The sequence below is a fragment of the Panthera leo genome, chromosome C1, assembly GCF_018350215.1.
Source record: "Panthera leo isolate Ple1 chromosome C1, P.leo_Ple1_pat1.1, whole genome shotgun sequence".
Lineage (NCBI taxonomy): Eukaryota > Metazoa > Chordata > Mammalia > Carnivora > Felidae > Panthera > Panthera leo.
In genome coordinates this window covers 33919626-33937292 of record NC_056686.1, presented here as the reverse complement: position 1 = coordinate 33937292, position 17667 = coordinate 33919626, and the positions used below count along the sequence as shown (strand labels likewise).

General features: G+C 55.5%; 1 protein-coding gene across 5 annotated transcripts in view; it reads right to left on the bottom strand.

The window, feature by feature from the left end:
- PTPRF (protein tyrosine phosphatase receptor type F) overlaps positions 1-17667 on the bottom strand; it is an 87737-nt gene that overhangs the window by 55963 nt on the left and 14107 nt on the right. For all 5 annotated transcript variants that reach the window (XM_042950659.1, XM_042950663.1, XM_042950661.1 and 2 more), the window contains 3 exons: positions 17099-17234; positions 8295-8440; positions 7984-8125 (listed from right to left, as the gene is read on the bottom strand). In XM_042950659.1, coding sequence (XP_042806593.1) covers positions 7984-8125; positions 8295-8440; positions 17099-17189 — 379 coding nt within the window. In that variant the 5' untranslated portion in view covers positions 17190-17234. The remainder of the gene's footprint in view (positions 1-7983; positions 8126-8294; positions 8441-17098; positions 17235-17667) is intronic.

Below are 17667 nucleotides of genomic sequence, written 5' to 3'. Positions count from 1 at the left end.
GCCCAGGCTGGACTCAGCTCCTGGGGTTCCCCACCAGGAAGATTCTTTTCATCCATTTACCCCCCTAGGTTCAGACCACAGACAGCCTCCCACTTACTCCTCAGACCCCGCCACCCCCACTGCTTCTGGCCAGCTCACCAAGGTCAACCATGACTCCACGAGACTAAATTCAAAGGGCACTTCTCAGTGTTCATCTCGCCTGACCTCTCGACAGCACCCCGCCCCACTGACCACTCGCTCCTCCTTCACATGCCTGTCTTCTCTCCATCCCCGCAGCCTCACTCCAGGTCTCTCTCCTACCTCTCAAGCCCCTTCTCACCAGATTCCCAGGGACCACCCCACCACGTGCTGCCCCCCAACATGAAGCATTAGCCAGCTGGGGCTCCATCCGGGCCCTCTTCCTCCCTCTTGGCTCTGGCTCCCTGAGATTTGCCATTTCTCAGCCTTCAAAACGCCATTTCCAGAGGTCCCTTGAAGTGCTGGCGAATCTGCACAAGCCTCCTGGATTCTTCCGCCTGGATGCCTACACACGCCTGATACAACAGATTTCTAACTAGACTCGTTGACTTGCCCTTTCAGACCTGGTCCTGAACCGTAGAAAATAGTACCACCATCTACCTGGGCCCAGAGCCATAACCCACAGTTTCCCACCTCCCCAGTTCCATAGTAGCCAGGCAGGTCACCACTCTTTCTCCACCGCTTCTAGCCCATTCTCCCTTCCTCCCCTTCCTGCTGCCTGGGTTTAGGCCATTACTGCCTGTAAGGCTGCCCCAATCTCTCGCTGGTCTCCTTTCACCCTGCTCTGCACCCCCAGGGACCTTTCTGAAGCATACATTTGATCATGTCATTCCTCTGATTAAAATCCTCTCTCCCCAGGCAACCAGAGGGAGGCACCTTACTAAGGATGGAGACTGCACACACGGGGGCATTTAAAACCTCCAACTTGGCTAGCTATTCCCAGAGCTGCTGGGCTCCACTCTGTGGTCATGAGTCTGTGGGAGAGGGGAGCCAGCAAAGAAGCCAAACACATAGTAGGGCCTTGTAAGTACCTCTGAGTGCAGGAGTGGGGAGGAGAGGCAGGCTGGGCGCAGGGGAGGTGCCTACTGCCTGTCTAACAGAAGAGGCAAGTGTACTGCCTATACCACAGGAGGACCACTCAGAAGGGAGTCCACTTGGGCCCTTGGAGAAGGATCAAAACCAGAGAAGATGGGGGATTCTAGGTACCAAGAAACCCAGAGCCTGACCTTAGGCCCTCCTGGCAGTGCCCACCTACCTGACACCTCTCCCAACCCCATGCCTAGGGCCCAGAACTTTCCAGGAAATGGCTGCAGAGCCTCATGTCTGCGGGGTCCCAAATGCTACAGTGGTCATGATGGGGGATGGGAGGTGTGTGGAAGGATAGGTCAGAGAGACCACAGTCACTGGACCAGAAAAGCATGTAGGTCATGCCTTGGCTGTGAGGGGAGGGGCAGGAGCTGGCCTGGGTTCTAGGCCTTCTGTGGCTGCCAATTAGGGCGGTGACAGGCCCAGCTTCTGCAAAACCAGCCTGTTACCCAGACACTTATGTAGGCAACAGGGAGAGGGCACAGCCTGCCACTTGGGAAGTCATCCTCTGCCTGTGGTAGCTCTTTATCCCAACGACCCCAACCCCAAAGCCAGGCCTGGGCCAGGGGCAGGGAGGAGGGTGGGGCAGGGAGTGCTGACTCCCTGGGAAAACACCCACCCGTCCTGAAAGCAAGCTCCCTTCAGGGTCTGCTCTGGGTCCAGCACAGCCCAGGATCTCAGGACAGGGTCATATGTTGCTCATCAGCCCTCTTGTCCCTGAGGCTGTTTCCAAAAGGACTGAGTATGGGGGTGAACAGTGAGGGGGGGGCGGTCTCAAGAGGTCCTTCATCACCCCACAGGTCCCAAAGCCAGCCAGGGTCAGAGCCACTGCAGAACCCGGGGGTCCAGGCCCAGCACCGACTGACCCCCTACCCCAGTCACTGTCCCACTTGCCTAACGGCATCCCCTGAGCCTATCACAAAGTAGGCAAGACCAGACACACTCCATGTGTGGCACCCATGGGTGGTATGGTTCTGGTCAGTCGACTGGGTGAAGAAAGGTGAAAGGCAGCCTGGCCTTGGTAAGAAGAGGGGAGGAAGAAGTGGGGTCCCAAGGTCTGGGCAGGATCTCTATCTGGTGCACCCTCCCTCCTGGCTTGGCTGCACAGGAAGTGCTGAGGAGCTACTGTACTCGAGAACAGGTCAGCCTGACCACTCGGTCCCGCGTTCATCCCTGTCCAGCCGTCCTGCCTGCCAGCAGCTCTGAGCAGGGAACCCGTGGGTCCGAGAGACAATGAGCCCAGATGAAGCCTCTCTGACCATCCCCCCAGTGTCAGACCGACCCCCACACATTCAGCTCAAGATGCTTGTCGCCCACCACACCCCACACACACACTAAGGCGTGCACACACACACAGACACTGCATGGTATGGAGTGTATACCACCTACTGTATACACACCCCCTACAGTGCTCATGGGCACACAGGCATGCACACAGGCACACACAGTCCGCTGCGCACCCCGTGCTGTACATGTAGCACGTAAGGCACACACCCGCTGCATTAACACCATGCCACGCACCTCACACAATGCCTTACCCTGGCACACGGGGCACCCACAGCACACACAGGGTGCCTGTAATCTGCTGCATCCATGATCACAAGGCAAACGCTGCCACCTGCACTCTGAGCCGGGCCCCTCCGGGACAGAGTCAAAAACAGCCCATTCCTGCTCTTGGGCTCACCTGCCCCCCCACCCCAAGTCCTCCACCTCTCCCCCTCCCCTTCCATCGCCCTCCAGAACCTACCCAAGTCACCAGGGCCCTGCCCACATCTCTGCTGTCTGGCCTCCTCCGGGGCTTTCCTGACCACTGTCCTGCCTGGCTTGGAACCCACTGGCTCAGCTGAATCGTAACCTCCAGAATGAGCTCTAAGACCCTCACTCCCCCCACCTCCTGGAGGGAAAGGCCAAGAAGCAAAGCCTGCCTCCCCTCCCCCTCCCTCCAGAGGGAAAATGTCAGATTCTCTGTCTCAGTGGCGGCAGCGGGCGGGTTGGAGGGGGAGTGATTCAGCCGCTGCCTCAAGAGTGCGGAGTGAGAAGAGCTTTTCCTGCCATTACCGGGCGAGGGAGAGGCTGGCGCGCTAATGGCTTCAATTACCACTCAGACAGGAACACTGGGCGGCAGGGCCGTCACAGCCTGGACAGGCTCACCCCCAGTCAGCTTGTGCTGGGCACCCCTACCCCGTCCACAGCCATGGGTGTGGGGGGAGGGCAGGCAGCCGGCTGCACACCACAGGGCAGCTGGGGCACATTGGGCCACACCTGGTCACACGGGGAGTGGCAGTCCTGTCGGGGAGCTGGGTGCAAAGGCCGGGACCAGGGAGAGGCTCAGGGAGCCTTAGGCAGTGTGGGGTGTTTCCCGAGTCACGTATGGGGGAGGCTGGGCCTGTTGCGGAACAACACAGGACAGGGGGGAACAGGACCAGACTCGCAGGCCTGGGCTCCCTTTTGGGGGTACACCAATTCCTCCCCTGAGCCAGGTCGCCGCAGGCGGCCCTCAGCCACTCCTCTGAAAAGCCCAATGCGCAGTAAGCATGACCGTGTACTGGTGCTTTGGGCCTACATGCAGTGTGTGACGCCAGAAGAGGACTCCACTCTTATTCCTGTCCCCCAAACCAGCTTCATCCTCACCCCAGGCTTCCTGAGAACTTGTGGTGGCCTCCCGGGATTGGCCCTGGCTCCCCTCCCAGTCACACTATCCTTTCTTCCTGCTCCCTCCACACCCCCCAACTTTCCAGGCCTGCACTGGAGGGCAGGGAGGGGTGGGATGGTCGCTGTCTGGGCTGCTTCCTCCTGGCCCCACCTCCTGGCCCCTTTGAGGCCTCCTACTCCACTCCTTTCTGCCAAGCCAGGAGCCTGGTCAAGGTTACACAGACCAACACGGTAAGTCAGCATTTCATCTTCCTGGATGGGTGTTTCAGGAGGAGGAGGGGCTCAGAGCTCCGCCCTCACGGGGGACAGGAGCACAAGCAGGGCAGGGACCTGCCCCACACTCACCACGGACCTCCTCCCACAGCCCAGAAACACAAACAAACCCCAGACCCCTGCTAGAGAAACCTTCAAGAATGCCCCTCAGGACGGAGGGGGTCCCTCCAAGTCTGAATCCCCTCACTTTCCGAGCCTGAAAGACCAGCTGTATCCTCCCCAATCCTTTAAAAAACAAAGCTGTCCAGGGCAGTGGTGGGGTTAGGAGAGTGTCCACAAAGGAACAGGGGCATAGAAGCTCTGGCAGGGGCCGTGGGGGGGGGGGGGAGTGGAGAGGGGTGGATTTCTCTTTCAACACTAACCCAGAGGTCCTCTTTCTTCAACATGACAGTCTCAGAAGATGCCCTCTTGGGCAGGAGCCACAGTTCTGGCCCTTCAGCCAGATGCCTGGATGCCAGGGTAGGACAGAAGACTCCCCCGCTGGGGCAGATGCCAACAGGAGGGAAGGCAAGGCTGAACTACTTGTCCCCTGGTTAGAGGACAGAAACTGAGCTCAGGGCGCTTGGCAACCAGTGGTCCTGGCCCAACGCCTGTCCTCTGGGGCCCTGCTCCACAGGGGAGTCCCCTCCATGGGAATGGACCATGGGGCCGCATCACCTGGATGATGCCATGGGAGCCAGGTACCGCCAGGATGTACAACTTCCAGCACAATAGCAGCTACCGTTCGCTGGATCTTGCAAGGTACTTTACATCATATTCAATCCTCCAAATCAGCTCGGGCAGTAGGTATTACATCCCCATTTACAGGTGGGGCAGATGAGGCTCAGAGGCATAGTTACTAGTCAAGGTCACAAGGTAAGAGAGGAAGTGGTCTGGAGCCCCTGCTCTTAACCACTGTCTTCCACTGCCCCTCTAAACTGGAGTTCCCCCCATCCCTCACCGCCCACAGGAGACACACAGGCACGAGGAAGTTACTGAATGGATGCATGCGAACACATAAAGCCATAGCGTAAAAATGGCCAATGTGAAAAGATGTTCAACTGCTCTTGTAATCAAAGAAATGCAAATTAAATTGAGATGCCATTTTTTGCCTATTAACTTGGCAAAGACTTTTTTTTAATGATAATTCCCACTGCTGGTGAGGATATGCAGAAAAGAGGCCCTCTTATGCCCTGCTTGGTGGGAGTGTAAACTGACACAATCTTCTGGAAATACTGAAAGGCTTAAAAATTCATGTGTCCTTTGATTCAGCAATTCCACTTCCATGAATCTAGAATAAGGAAATAATCAGGAAGGTGAACACATCTGATCTGCAAGAAAGTGTATAGCGCTTTGTTTATAAAAGCAAAAAAAAAAAAAAAAAAAAAAAAAAAAAAAAGGAACAACGTATGTGTCCAACAATAAAGGAATGGCCAAATAAACTGAGGTACTTCATGTGATACCTACAGCCATTAAAAATAATGATACAGAATATTTAACGGTGAGGAAGATGTTCATGATGTGTTACGTTAAAAAGTGGTCTACCAATGAAGGGCACCTGGCTGGCTCAGTCAGCGGAGCACATCACTCTTGATCTCGGGATTGTGAGTTGGAGTCCCACATTGGGTGCGGAGATTACTTAAAATCTTGGAGGGGCGCCTGGATGGCTCAACCAGTTAAGCGTTGGACTTGGGCTCAGGTCATGATCTCACCGTTCATGGGTTCAAGCCCTGTGTCAGGTTCTTTGCTGTCAGTGCAGAACCCACTTCAGATCCTGTCTCACTCTCTGCCCCTCCCCCACTTGCACACGCGCGCGCGCGCTCTCTCTCTCTCTCAGAAATTTATTTTATTAAAAAAAATTTTGTTTTAATGTTTATCTATTTTTTGAGAGAGACAGAGACAGAACGCGAGTGGGTTAGGGGTAGAGAGACAGGGAGACACAGAATCCGAAGCAGGCTCCAGGCTCCGAGCTGTCAGCACAGAGCCCGACATGGGCCTCGAACTCACGAGCTGTGAGATCCTGACCTGAGCTGAAGTTGGGCGCTCAACCGACTGAGACACCCAGGTACCCCTCAGAAATTTTTTTTTTAAATAAAATCTTGGGGGAAAAAAAGCAGTCCACAAATCATTGGGGAGGGCCCGATCCCACTTTTCTTATACAATTGACCCTCCCACAACACGGGTTTGAACTGCACAGGTGCACTTATATGTGGACTTTTTTCAATATAGTATAGGACTATATTTAAATGTATTTTCTCTCATGATTTTCTTTTAAGTTTATTTTTTTAGTAATCTCTACACCCCATGTTGGGCTTAAACTCACAACCCTAAGGTCAAGAGTTGCATGCTCTACTGACTGAACCAGCCAGGCACCCCTCTCTCATTTTTCTTTTTTTATTTAAAAAATTTTTTTAAATTTACTTATTTATTTTGAGAGAGACAGAGACAGTGTGAGTGGGGGACAGGGAGAGAGAGAGGGAGACAGAATCCCAAGCAGGCTCTGCACTGCCAGCGCAGAGCCCAATGCAGGGCTCGATCCCACAAACCATGGGATCATGACCTGAGCCACGCCAAAACCAAGAGTCGGATGCTTAACCGACTGAGCCACCCAGGAGCCGCTCTCATGATTTTCTTAACGAGATTTTCTTTTCTTCATCTTGTTTTATCCTAAGAATACAGTATATAATACATATATAAGAGATGTGTTAATTGACTTTTATGTTATTGGCAAGGCTTCCAGTAGACCATAGACTATTAGTAGCTAAGTTTTGGAAACGTCAAAAGCAATATGCAGATTTTCAACTGCTTGGCAGTGGTGGGGAGGGTTGGCAAACTAACCCCTGCACTATTCAAGGGTCAACTGTATATATAATGCCTGCACAGAAAATGGGCAAGGAAAAAACCAAATGTTACTGAAAGAGGCAAAATAACATCTGATTTTTACTTTTTTCTACGTGCTATTTCATATTTATCAAATTTTCAACAGCCAACAGGTATTGTTACTGCAATTTTTTTTTAAAAAAGGCAACAATCAAGGCTCTATTTTGAAAATACACACAGACATATTCAGACTGATGAATCCATTGTGGCTGGGGACTGATCATGTCACTCCCTAGCCCGTGGCTTCTTACATCCCCAGGAAAGTGTTCAATTCTTAGCCTGGGCCTGTGTGATCTGCCCTCTAACCTCCCCAGGTCCATGCTGAATGGTTTCTCCCCCGGCTTCTCTCTGTGCCCTCAAGCTCCACCCATCCCCCAGACCAAACTGAACTACTCAGAGTTCCGTGAAAATTCCCTTCTCTCCTCCCTCTGGGCCTTGGTATATGCAGATGCTGTTATTTCTGCCTAGCCCCCCACCCCAGCTCCTACTTATCCTTAGGACTCAGCTTAGATAACAGCTCCCCCTCCTCTGTGCTCTCCTACCCCCCTGGCTGCCCCCATAGGACTTACTGGAAACTATATCAAGGGCAGGGCCCTGGTCAGATGCCCCCTGGACTTTACGGCAGCATTAGGGAGTATTTGTGAATGAATGCAGCAACCATCAGGTGAGAAGACACTAAAATCCACCCACGGAGTCCTAGCCCCCAGCCTAGGGCCCTGGTTCATAAGGGAACACACCTCTCTGAAGCCCACTGCCCCACAGGACAATCAGATCCACCGCTACAAGCCAAGTAACCCAAACGATACATAATTGCAGCCCCACACCTCAAATCAGACCTCAGACCCAAACCCTACCAGAGCAATGCCATGGCTCAACAGGACATAAAGACACAGCTGGCCTCGGCGCAAGCCAAACAATCCAGGCCAGATCCAATGACCATCCCTGTCCACTTCTGACCTTTGCTGATGCCAAGATGGCCAGTTTTCCTTTCTGCCAAACACACACCCGCCCATGGCAGGGACGGGGCTGGCTGACTGGCTCTTCCCACACGTCATTCTACCCACCCACCATGCCACGTTCCTCTCCAGCACGTACCTTCAAGCACTGAGAGCTTGGCACTAGTGTTGATCTCTCCCAGACTGTTGGTGGCCGTGCACTCGTAGATGGCTTCATCTCGTTGCGCCCGCAATGGCTGGATCCGCAGCACGGACCCTGCCCCATCATCAAACTCAATCACCTGCCAGAGGACAGACACAGGGTCACAGTCTGCTCAGGATCAGACATCCTCCCACCTCCAAAAGGCCCCTGAGGAGGAAGACCAAGGAGAGGGGATGTAGGACCAGACCCCAGAATAGGATAGGCAGACCCTGAACTCTCTGCCAGCCCCTTCCTACCCAAGGTCTTACCTCAAAGCGCTGGGAGCTGACTTTCTTCCCCTTCTTCATCCATGTGATGCGTGGCTTGGGCTCCCCTGTGGCTTGGCACACAAAGGAAGCCACTCCTCCCGACAGCCCAGTCTGGTCCTCAGGGACTTTAATGAAGACAGGTTTGCCTGGAGAGATGGAAACACCAAGTCACCATGACACAGTCACCACCGACATCACCAACACTCCGCAGGTGGCAGTCATGGGGGGGGGGGGGGGGGTTGTGTGTGTGTGTGGCAAGATCTATAAAGAAAATATGAATCGTGACACCTAACCCTTACACAGTGCTTACTATGTGCCAGGCACTACTCAAAAGAACTGCAGTATATGAGGTGGGTGCTATAATCACATCCGCTTATAGAGAAGAAAATCAAGGCACAGAGAGGTTAAGGGATTTGTCTAACATGACACAGCTGGTTAGTGGCAGAGCTGAGATCTGAACCCAAGAGTCCTGTGTCTGGAGTCCATGCTTTAACCACTATACTACTCGCTGTCTCCCATCCCCCATCAGTTCCAAGCAAGAGGACAAAGGCATGCTGAGTGCTGCCTGGAAGAGCCCCAGCACCTCTCAGACTGGTCCCTCCCCCACTGCTCTCCATCTGGGGGATGGTACCTCCATCTACCCCAAGGCTCAAGCCAGAAACCGTGATTCCTCCTCTCTCAGCCCCCACATACCAGCAGTCCTGAAAGGCCTAGACATTCCACCTCTTTAAGTGTCTCTGGACGTCTTCCCAGGTGAATGCTTTCCTGTAAATCTGCCCCGCCCCCACCCCCACTGACTTGGCTATTGCCTTCTGATAGCCTGTACATCTCCCCGGCGTGTCCACTGGGAGGTAGGGGAGGGGAAGGAAGAAGGGGGCTCAGACACTGTACTGTCATGCCCATATCACCTTGGTACACACACCAGGGCTGACCTGGAGCACCTGTCCCTATGAATCCCACCCCCTGGCGGGGGTCACAAGACCAGAGAAACCTGCTTTTCATTAAAATGTAGCAACGCCTCGTTAATCCTGACAGAGGATCCATTTCCTATTAATCAGGCCAATGAACAGCTCCAGAAAGGCTAATACCGTGAGAAATGACCTTTCAGACCACCTGCTCAGTACCAATGAGCCCAGGCCTGACCTGATCTCTGGCACAGAAACACGTGTGTGCAGTGATGACCATCCCTCGCTAAGCACCCACTCCGCACCAGGTACTTTATCTCATTTAGTCCTTCCTCGTTGTTATCCCCAGTTTATAGGCCCAGAAAGGTGAAGTCACTTGCCCAAGGTCACACAGACAACGAGTGGCATTTCTGAGGCTTGAATTCAAGCCTGTCTGACTCCCAAACACCTGGTACAGAATAGTGGGGCTTTATGAAGAGCAGGGTCAGTGATGTGCTGGGGGAAACCGGACCAAAGAAGGTGGAAGGGTGAGCGGGGATGGTGAGAAAGTGGAGAGAAGAGTGCAGTGACCATTTAAAGGAGACTGGTTGTGATGAGAAGCCACAGAAAGGATGGCACCTACAGGGGGTAAGGGGTCCAGGGAGGCTTACATCTTGGTTTCTTTCTTGATTTCCTAAGACGTGAAAGACAATGTTTAAATGCTGCTGGGAAGGAGGAAGCAGACAGGGAAAGCGTGCCGACCCAGGATCCAGTGGACAGCGATGGGCGCAGTCCCGCAGGAGGGGAGGGTCCGGGGACCAGCGCGGTCAGCAGTTACAGAGTAAGAGGGCTTAGCCTTGCATCGAGCAGGAAGGGAATCACTTTATCCAGCACCCAGGGGCCCGGCAGGCTCTGCAAGTTTTATGTAATTTTTACGCAAGTCACTCATCATCTCTGAGCCTCTGTCTTCTCATCTGCAAAATGGTGCCAGGGCCCACGGGTCTGTGTGGACAGAATGTGATGAGGTCTGTCGAGGGTGTGCACAGACATGACGGTTGGTGGGTCCTGCGTGGGAGGCAGCTGCTGCTCTCACTTGAAGTCTTAAAACAATGATGTGGGGGCACCTGTGTGGTTCAGTCAGTCAGGCGTCTGACTCTTGGTTTTGGCTCAGGTCATGATCTCACAGGTTCGTGACTCGAGCCTCATGTTGAGCTCTACCCTCAGCGCAGCACTTGCTTGGGACTCTCTGTCCCCCTCTCTCTCTGCCCCTCCCCTGCTTGCTCACGCGCGCTCTCTCTCTCTCATAAAAATAAATACTTTATAAAGAAAACAAAACAAAATGACGTGGGTAGTAGTATCATCTTCATTTTAAGAGATGAGGAAATGGAGGCTCGGAAGGTTAAGTAACAAGTCACACAGTGATGGGGGGGTGGAGCTAGGGTTTGATTGGTGTTTCCAATCCTAAGCTCTTCCTGCAGCACTGAAGGCTCCCTGGAGGAGGGAAACTCAGGCCTCCCCACCTGACTGCTTGCGGAGTACTTAGAGGGGGTGAGAGCAGCTGGGCCCGAAGAGCCAGGGGCAGCCTTGGTGGGGAAACACATACCCTTGGTGAGGGTCAGAGTGGCATGGGAATAACGTAGAGGGCCTAGAAGCTACAATTTGCTCCCCATTTCCTCCGACTGCGCCCTGAAAGAGGCTCCAGACTCTCCCAGTCTGCCGCTGTCCGCAGAGCCTGTCCCTGTTTGCCGGTCCTTTCAGACGGGCCTCCTTGGTCCTCTCGGACAGGACTCTGCCCACTCAGGCTCCACTGGGTGTGCACCTCCCCGACACCCGAGGACCTGCCGACAGCAGCTCCACGATCTCCTTCTGCACTGCCACTACCTTAGTCCAGATGCCACCTTCCCTTGACTGAAGATTCGGCCCGCCCAGCAAGCTGCGTCCCTGCCTCCAGTCTAGTGTCTATTCAGCAGCCCGAGTGAACTGCCCCTCTCCTCTGACCAAAACCCTGCAGAGGCCTCCCACTGCTATCAAAACAAAACTTCAACTCCTTTCAGGGTGGACAGAGCCTCGCCAGGTCTGACCCCAGCCACTCCCCACCCGCCCCCCACCCCAGCCCTGGCTTCCCAGCCCCTGGAGGAGTGACGTTCCCTGTGGCCTCAGGACCCTTGAAGTAGCTGTTCCTGCTGCCACAAACCTTTCAGACATCCTCTTCACCCACGAACTCCTATTCACCTTCCTGATCTCAACTTAAACATCATTTCCTCAGAAAACCTTCCTTGGTCTCCCTGTCGCCGTCCGCTGCTCCATTAGCTCAGTTCCTGGCTTTAAGCTCTCTCGTAACTCTCCCCGCCTCTCTCACAGCACTGCTCACAGTTTGTTACATAGCACGTGTGTGAGGTTATTACTTTTTCTACATTTGGGGGGCGGGGAGTTCACAGCCGCTTCCTCACCCTGCTTTGCTTCCTGCCCCGTCCCAGTTGCCGGACCCAGTTCCTGGCACACGGGGGTGTAGAACAAGTGAAGGGGTGACCTGACGAGGGAAGGCATGCCTGCGGAGGATGGAGACCGCAGCCCCTCACACGCCAGGGGGAAGCCCGCTCCACCAGGGAGAGGAGCCCAGGGTAGAAACCCTCCTGGACTCCTGCCTCAACGTGTCCGCAGCAGAAAGCAGAGGCTGGAACCTGCTGAACCGGAATGGCCGGAGAGCGCCTGGGGGCGGGGCCTCCCCACCAAACAAAGAACCAGAAGCTGGGGAGGCGAGCCAGGTCTGGGTCGAGAGAGAGAGAGAGAGAGAGAGAGAGAGAGAGAGAGAGAGAGAGAAAGAGAGAGAGAGAGAGAGAAAGAGAGAGAGAGAGAGAGAGAGAGAGAGAGAGAGAGAGAGAGAATGGCGAGGAGGGAAAAGGCCTAAGCAGTGCGGAGGCTGGATGGTGCCCAAGTCCTGGGGCCACTGAGGAGGCAGAACCTTGGAAGGCTGGAGAGAGGCCAGTGCCCCGCCCAGCCCACCCACCTGCCTGACTGGCAGAGCCTCCTGAGCTCCCCCCCACCCCCCACCAGTGCTAGCGGGCAGGGCAGGCCCCTCCCCTTACTCAGGCCTCACCCTCCGCTTCCTGAACCCACCCCCACTCCCACCCAGGGGCCCCTCACCCAGCATGACAGCCAAACCCCACTACCCCAGCTCGTTGGTGTCCCACAGCCCTGCCAAGCCCCTGCCCCTTTTGTTCACCAGGCCCACCTTTGGGGAGCACAAATCTGACCAGGTCTCTTCCCAGCTACAAACCCTGGGCTGATTTCGGTCTCCCTACTCCCCTTCCCACACTTGCTCCTGCTAACCTCTTTCCAGGTTCACCTTTCCTGACTCTTTCAAAAGAGAGCACCTATCATGGGCCAAACAGTGTGCTGGGGCACCGCTTGGCTCTGGTGGGCTGGCTACCCCCTACCCAGACCTGCCCTGACAGGCCAGGCCAGTGGGTACCTGCTTGCCTTTGCGTGTGCCCTGCCCTCTCGTGCACCCCACGCCCAAGCCTGTGGGAGCCTGCCCTGCATCCAGCAGCCCTCTGGGTTTCCCATTCCAGCACTGGTAACAGCTACACTGACTGATTACGTCCCCAGACATGCTGTCAAAATCAAGCCACTAGACCACTCTTGCCAGGTGCTGACTCAGGTGCTGCCTGGTGTTTAGTGGGGGTCTGAAGAACTTCACAGACCACGTGCCGGGAGGGGCTTTCTGCCCCCACCAGAATGTGGTTCCAGCGCTCCTCTGGACCTTCCCCCCTTCTTCACTGCACGGAGGTTGTGGGCCACACAGCAATTTGGGCAGCAGGTCCCAGAGGTAAGCCCTGGGACACTCTCCATTCAAGCAGGCCACTGACCCCATGTACAATGGGAATGAGTGGCCAAATAAAGGAAACGAGTGGGCTAGCTTAGACAGAGGGTGGGCACACTTCTGGGGCAGAGGGTGTTCAGCCAGCCAAGCTGGGCCACCCTGGAGGCTCCTCCACAGGGAGAGACGGACTGCTATTTTGTGCCTTCCCTGCAGAGCACATACACACACGTCCACACACGTGTACACGGAAGCAGAGAGCAGACACGTGGCCATGAGGGAGTGAGGGACAGCGAGGCAGGGGAGGGAGCTCCTGGAGAGGTGGATTTCCCAGGCCCTGAACCGCCTAATGAGCTGGGGACTCATTAACTCTGGCTCCTATGACCGTTCTTGGTGCCCTCCAGAGGGGAGCCTGCTCAGAGACAACCCTGGGCTCCCAGGGGACACACAGGGAGCCCCCAGGTCATGGCCCCAGATGCAGGGACCACATACTTGGTGCCAGGTGCCTCGAACATGTGACCTCAGTTAACCTTTCCAGGTAGGAATGACTACCCTTATTGTGCAATAGGAAAACAGGCCCAGAGAGAGAAAGCAACCTGCCAGAAGTGCCACGGAGGGCAGAGTCTAGGCAGGCCACCAGGTCCTACCTAGCCGGTGGCCCTGCCTCCCCATAAGGCTGACAGGGCAGGGGTATGACATGACAGACACACCCTCAGCTACTCAGGCCCCTGCCCTGACCCCATCTACCCCTCCAGCATCGGGCATCCTACTCCAGGCTCCTATGATTCCAAGTCACTAGGCTGTAACCAGGTCCTTGCTCAAACCTGATCACCTGTGCTGCATCCCTGCCTCTGTCCTATGCTATCCGGGAACAAAAGGGAGATGGTTTTCACTGTATCTCTTTCATGAGCTCCATGGAGAAGCCCAAGGGCCATCCCTATCCCCCGTGCCCCATCTTATCCCATTGTGCAACACCCACCATCAGCAAATATCCAGTCACTGTTCAGGGTTCCCTTCTTCCAGGAAGCCTCCCAACGCCCTTCCCAAGTGCTTAGATCACTACCTCTGTGCCAGTGCTGCCCCCCAACAGCACACACCGTAGTAACCCCCCACTGCATGTTCCAGAGGCAGGCCTGGGTGGCCACCTAGCACCTGACTTGCACGTTAGAGAAGGAGAAACCTCTTCCTGCTTGGGACCACCTTTAGCCCCCTACAAGCCTTCCCCTTGAGAAACCACAAAGACCTGGGCTGGAGGAGCTGCCCGCACCCCGCGTGCCTGGGTCTCCATCGGAGCTGAGTCGGCATTAACGCTGGGGCCTCTGGGCTAACTCTTGGCAGCTGCTTCTCCACCCCCCTTCCCTCCGCTCCCCTCAGAGGCCAGGGCTCCCATTCATTTGTCTCGTTAAGAGGCCTATAGAAACACATTTGTCCGCTCCGCGCTTCACTGCTCCGGTCGTCAATTCTCTGGGGCGCCTGCCCTACCTTTTGCAGTAGCTCTGTCCACGTTTGCTCAGTCACCCCTGGCTAGAAGTCTCCTAAGCCCAGCCTAAGCCTGGTCACGGTGGGAGGGGTACAGATCCAAAAGCGTATGTAGCATGAAGCAGGTCTATAGGACAGACCCTGCTTCACAGGGCCAAGTCACAGTCCCCAACCCAGGCTCCCCTCCCATGGCTCTCTGTCTGGGAGCAGAGTCCCACTCACCCTATTTCAGCATCTCCAGCTGGTTCCTACTTTCAAGACCCTGGTCCTTGGGTTCTGGTTCTTAAGGACCAGCATGGAGGTTCTGGGACCCTGTTCTAAAAATTGTTTCGCTCTGTCCCCCAAGTAGCACATGACCCAGACTCCTGGAGGAAGTGATGGTTCCAAGTGTGTGGGAACTGGTCAGGTGGGAGGACAAGGAAGAGTGTTCCAAGCAGAGGGATCAGAAGGAACAGAGGCCCGGGGAACATATGAGTGACAGAAGTCAGCATGGCGGGAGCCTGGGGCGGGCGGCAGAGTGAAGGATGAGGTTGGCAGAGGCCAGAAAATGCAAAGCCTTGAGAAGCGTCGAGACCCCTAGGCTTGATCCTGAAGGCAACAGGGGAGGAGAGTGAGGGATTTTAAACTGAGCGGTGACACAGTCAGGCTTTCATTTTGCAACCTGACTCTTAGACTCCGGAAGGGAGAATGGATTATGAGGGAATGGAGGCAGGGAAGACATCAGGAGGCAGTTGCGTGCAAAAGCCCAAAAAAGAGCTGAGCGTGGCTTGGGTGAAGGCAGTGGAGAGGAAGGTGGATGCATTCCAGAGATGTTTAGAAGGGAGAAACAACAGAAGTTGGTGATGGATTAGATGTGCGGAACGAGACAGGGAGGAGGCCCTGGGCTCTGACTTGGGTGGCGGGGTGGGTGGTAATGCCATTCGCCAGGGGAGAGAACACAGAAGGAGGAACAGGTTTGGGGGGAATGAGGGTACACGTCAGGGCATGTTTGGTCTGAAGCAGGAGGGGAAGGCAGTTATTCTCCCAGGATGTGTTCTCTGAAAGTCCAGCTGGGCGGTCCTCCCTCTGCCCTCAAACTCCTGTCTGAAGGCCATGAGAGTGTCCGGGGTGAGGTCGGAGAGCAAGGACAGTATTTCAGTGTCTAAGGGCTACTGACCACACCTGACTGTTGACAAGCCTTTGCCTCCCCTGCCAACGTCAGAGTCACACCCAGTGACTTCTACCCCAACCTGCCCCTGCAGGCTCAAGCTCTCCAGCAGCCCCAGCTAGGCCTGGAGATCACCCCCTGCCCCCAAACCCAGCCCTGCTTCTGCTTGCCCAGCCCTCCCTTGGCCTGCACCTCAAAGCTCCCACTCCCCCTCAGCCCCTGCCCCCAAGAGGAATGCCCTCCCCTTCCCCTGGCCCTACCAGCCCCATCAGGGCCCAGCCTCTGAGGACAAAGGGCGGGGCGCCCTAGTCCCACCCCTCTCCAGGATCTGGTCCTGAATAATTAATGAGCCATTAGGAGAAAGGGTCTGGGAGGGGCAAGGATAGAGATCTGTGCCCAGATACTTGGAGAGGGGGGTGAGGGAAGCCCTATGGCTTGCTGACCCCCAGGCTGATCCCGGGGTTGGCCCCTGGCCACCTCTGGGCTCCGGACAGGCTGGGAACAGCGCCTTTCCCCAGGGACCTTGGCTCCGACCTCACCCCTCCCTGTCAGTGTGCAGATTGGCTAAATCTGCCCTGTGCTCCGCCTCCCACCAGTAACCAAGCAGTGGTAACCATGGTGACGGGGCGGGCTGCGGCCAGTCTTGTAGTGCCAGGCAGGGGGAAGGGCGGCAGGAAAGGAAGGAAAGTTCAGAGTTGGATTTGGGCAGGGGACAATCCCACTTCCGCCAACGCGCGCACGCGCGCGTGCACGCGCGCGCGCGCACACACACACACACACACACACACACACAGGTCCACTGGAGCCCAGCATCCTGCTGGCCAGGTGCAATCTTCCCCGGATTCCCAATGCTGAGGGGCTGGTGGAAGGGGGATGCCCTTTTGCCTTGAAGGTGGTGGGGAAGGGGAAGGAGGGACTCAGTGTCCCCACATATGAATCCCAAGGGTCTAGCCCAGGGGAAGGGCTGTGGTGGCTCCAGCTTCTGATCTCTCCCTGGACCTGTGGACACATGTGGCATCCCATTCACACATCCATATAGATTCCTTGTGAGCCACCCCCCCTATTCCCACTCAACTCTGACATGGCTCACACTGTGTCTTTTGCACAGATCTGCAGTGGCAGGCACAGTACACGCCTGAGCACGTCACCCAATGACCACATGAATCTTGGACATGGCTCACTCCCATCCCATAAAATAGGGGCATACTTAGACATGCCCCACTCCACAGTGCCTTAAGGGACATGCAGGCATTTCACAGGATGCTCCCAGGAAGCATGAGGCTGGAGTACTCCTTGGGAGGGGGGGTTATCTAACTGAGAGGGCGATGTCTTTCTAGGACAGTACGAGGTCTGGGGAGGATCTAACTATCTTGCCTCTTGTAGTACCTGGTTGTGCCCCTCACCCTAGAATCTTGCTAGGAGGAATGCCACCTTTTAACCTGGGAGATCCCGCACCATGAGGGGTCAGACTTACTGTCACCATGGGCACCTGCCACCAAACCAAGCATCACGAGTGCAGGCACAAGGGGTACCATCGTCTTCCCTGGGGCTGGCTCTGGGGCCATCCAGGGCTCTAGCACCACGGCCAGCCACAGCCCAGGACAATCAACCTGTGATAGAGAGAAGGGAAGAGTCAGTTAGCTGGTTTCCAACAATGTCCCTACTGCCCACCTAATGCCACCTCCTCATCCCTACTCACCACCCAGACCCTGCTCTTCCTCACGGACCATCCAGAGTCTAGTTCAACAGACACCCCCACCCCCACCTTGGACTATGCAACGACCACCCAGACCCACAGAGCCCTGGCTCCTCACTGACTCCCCCTGCCCTTCCTCAGTGACCCCAAAGGTAATCCAAAAGTCACACTGTAGGGAGAGTACAAGAGGCCTTCAGGTCATTCTCTAAACCTGAGTAGGAGGGCAGGGGGCCACTGAGGCCAGAGGATGTATAGGGATGTTCTGTCCCAGACCGTGAGTTTCCAACTTGCCTCCATAAGGGGACAGGAAGAGGGAAACAGGATTGGACAGACACAGAGACACACAG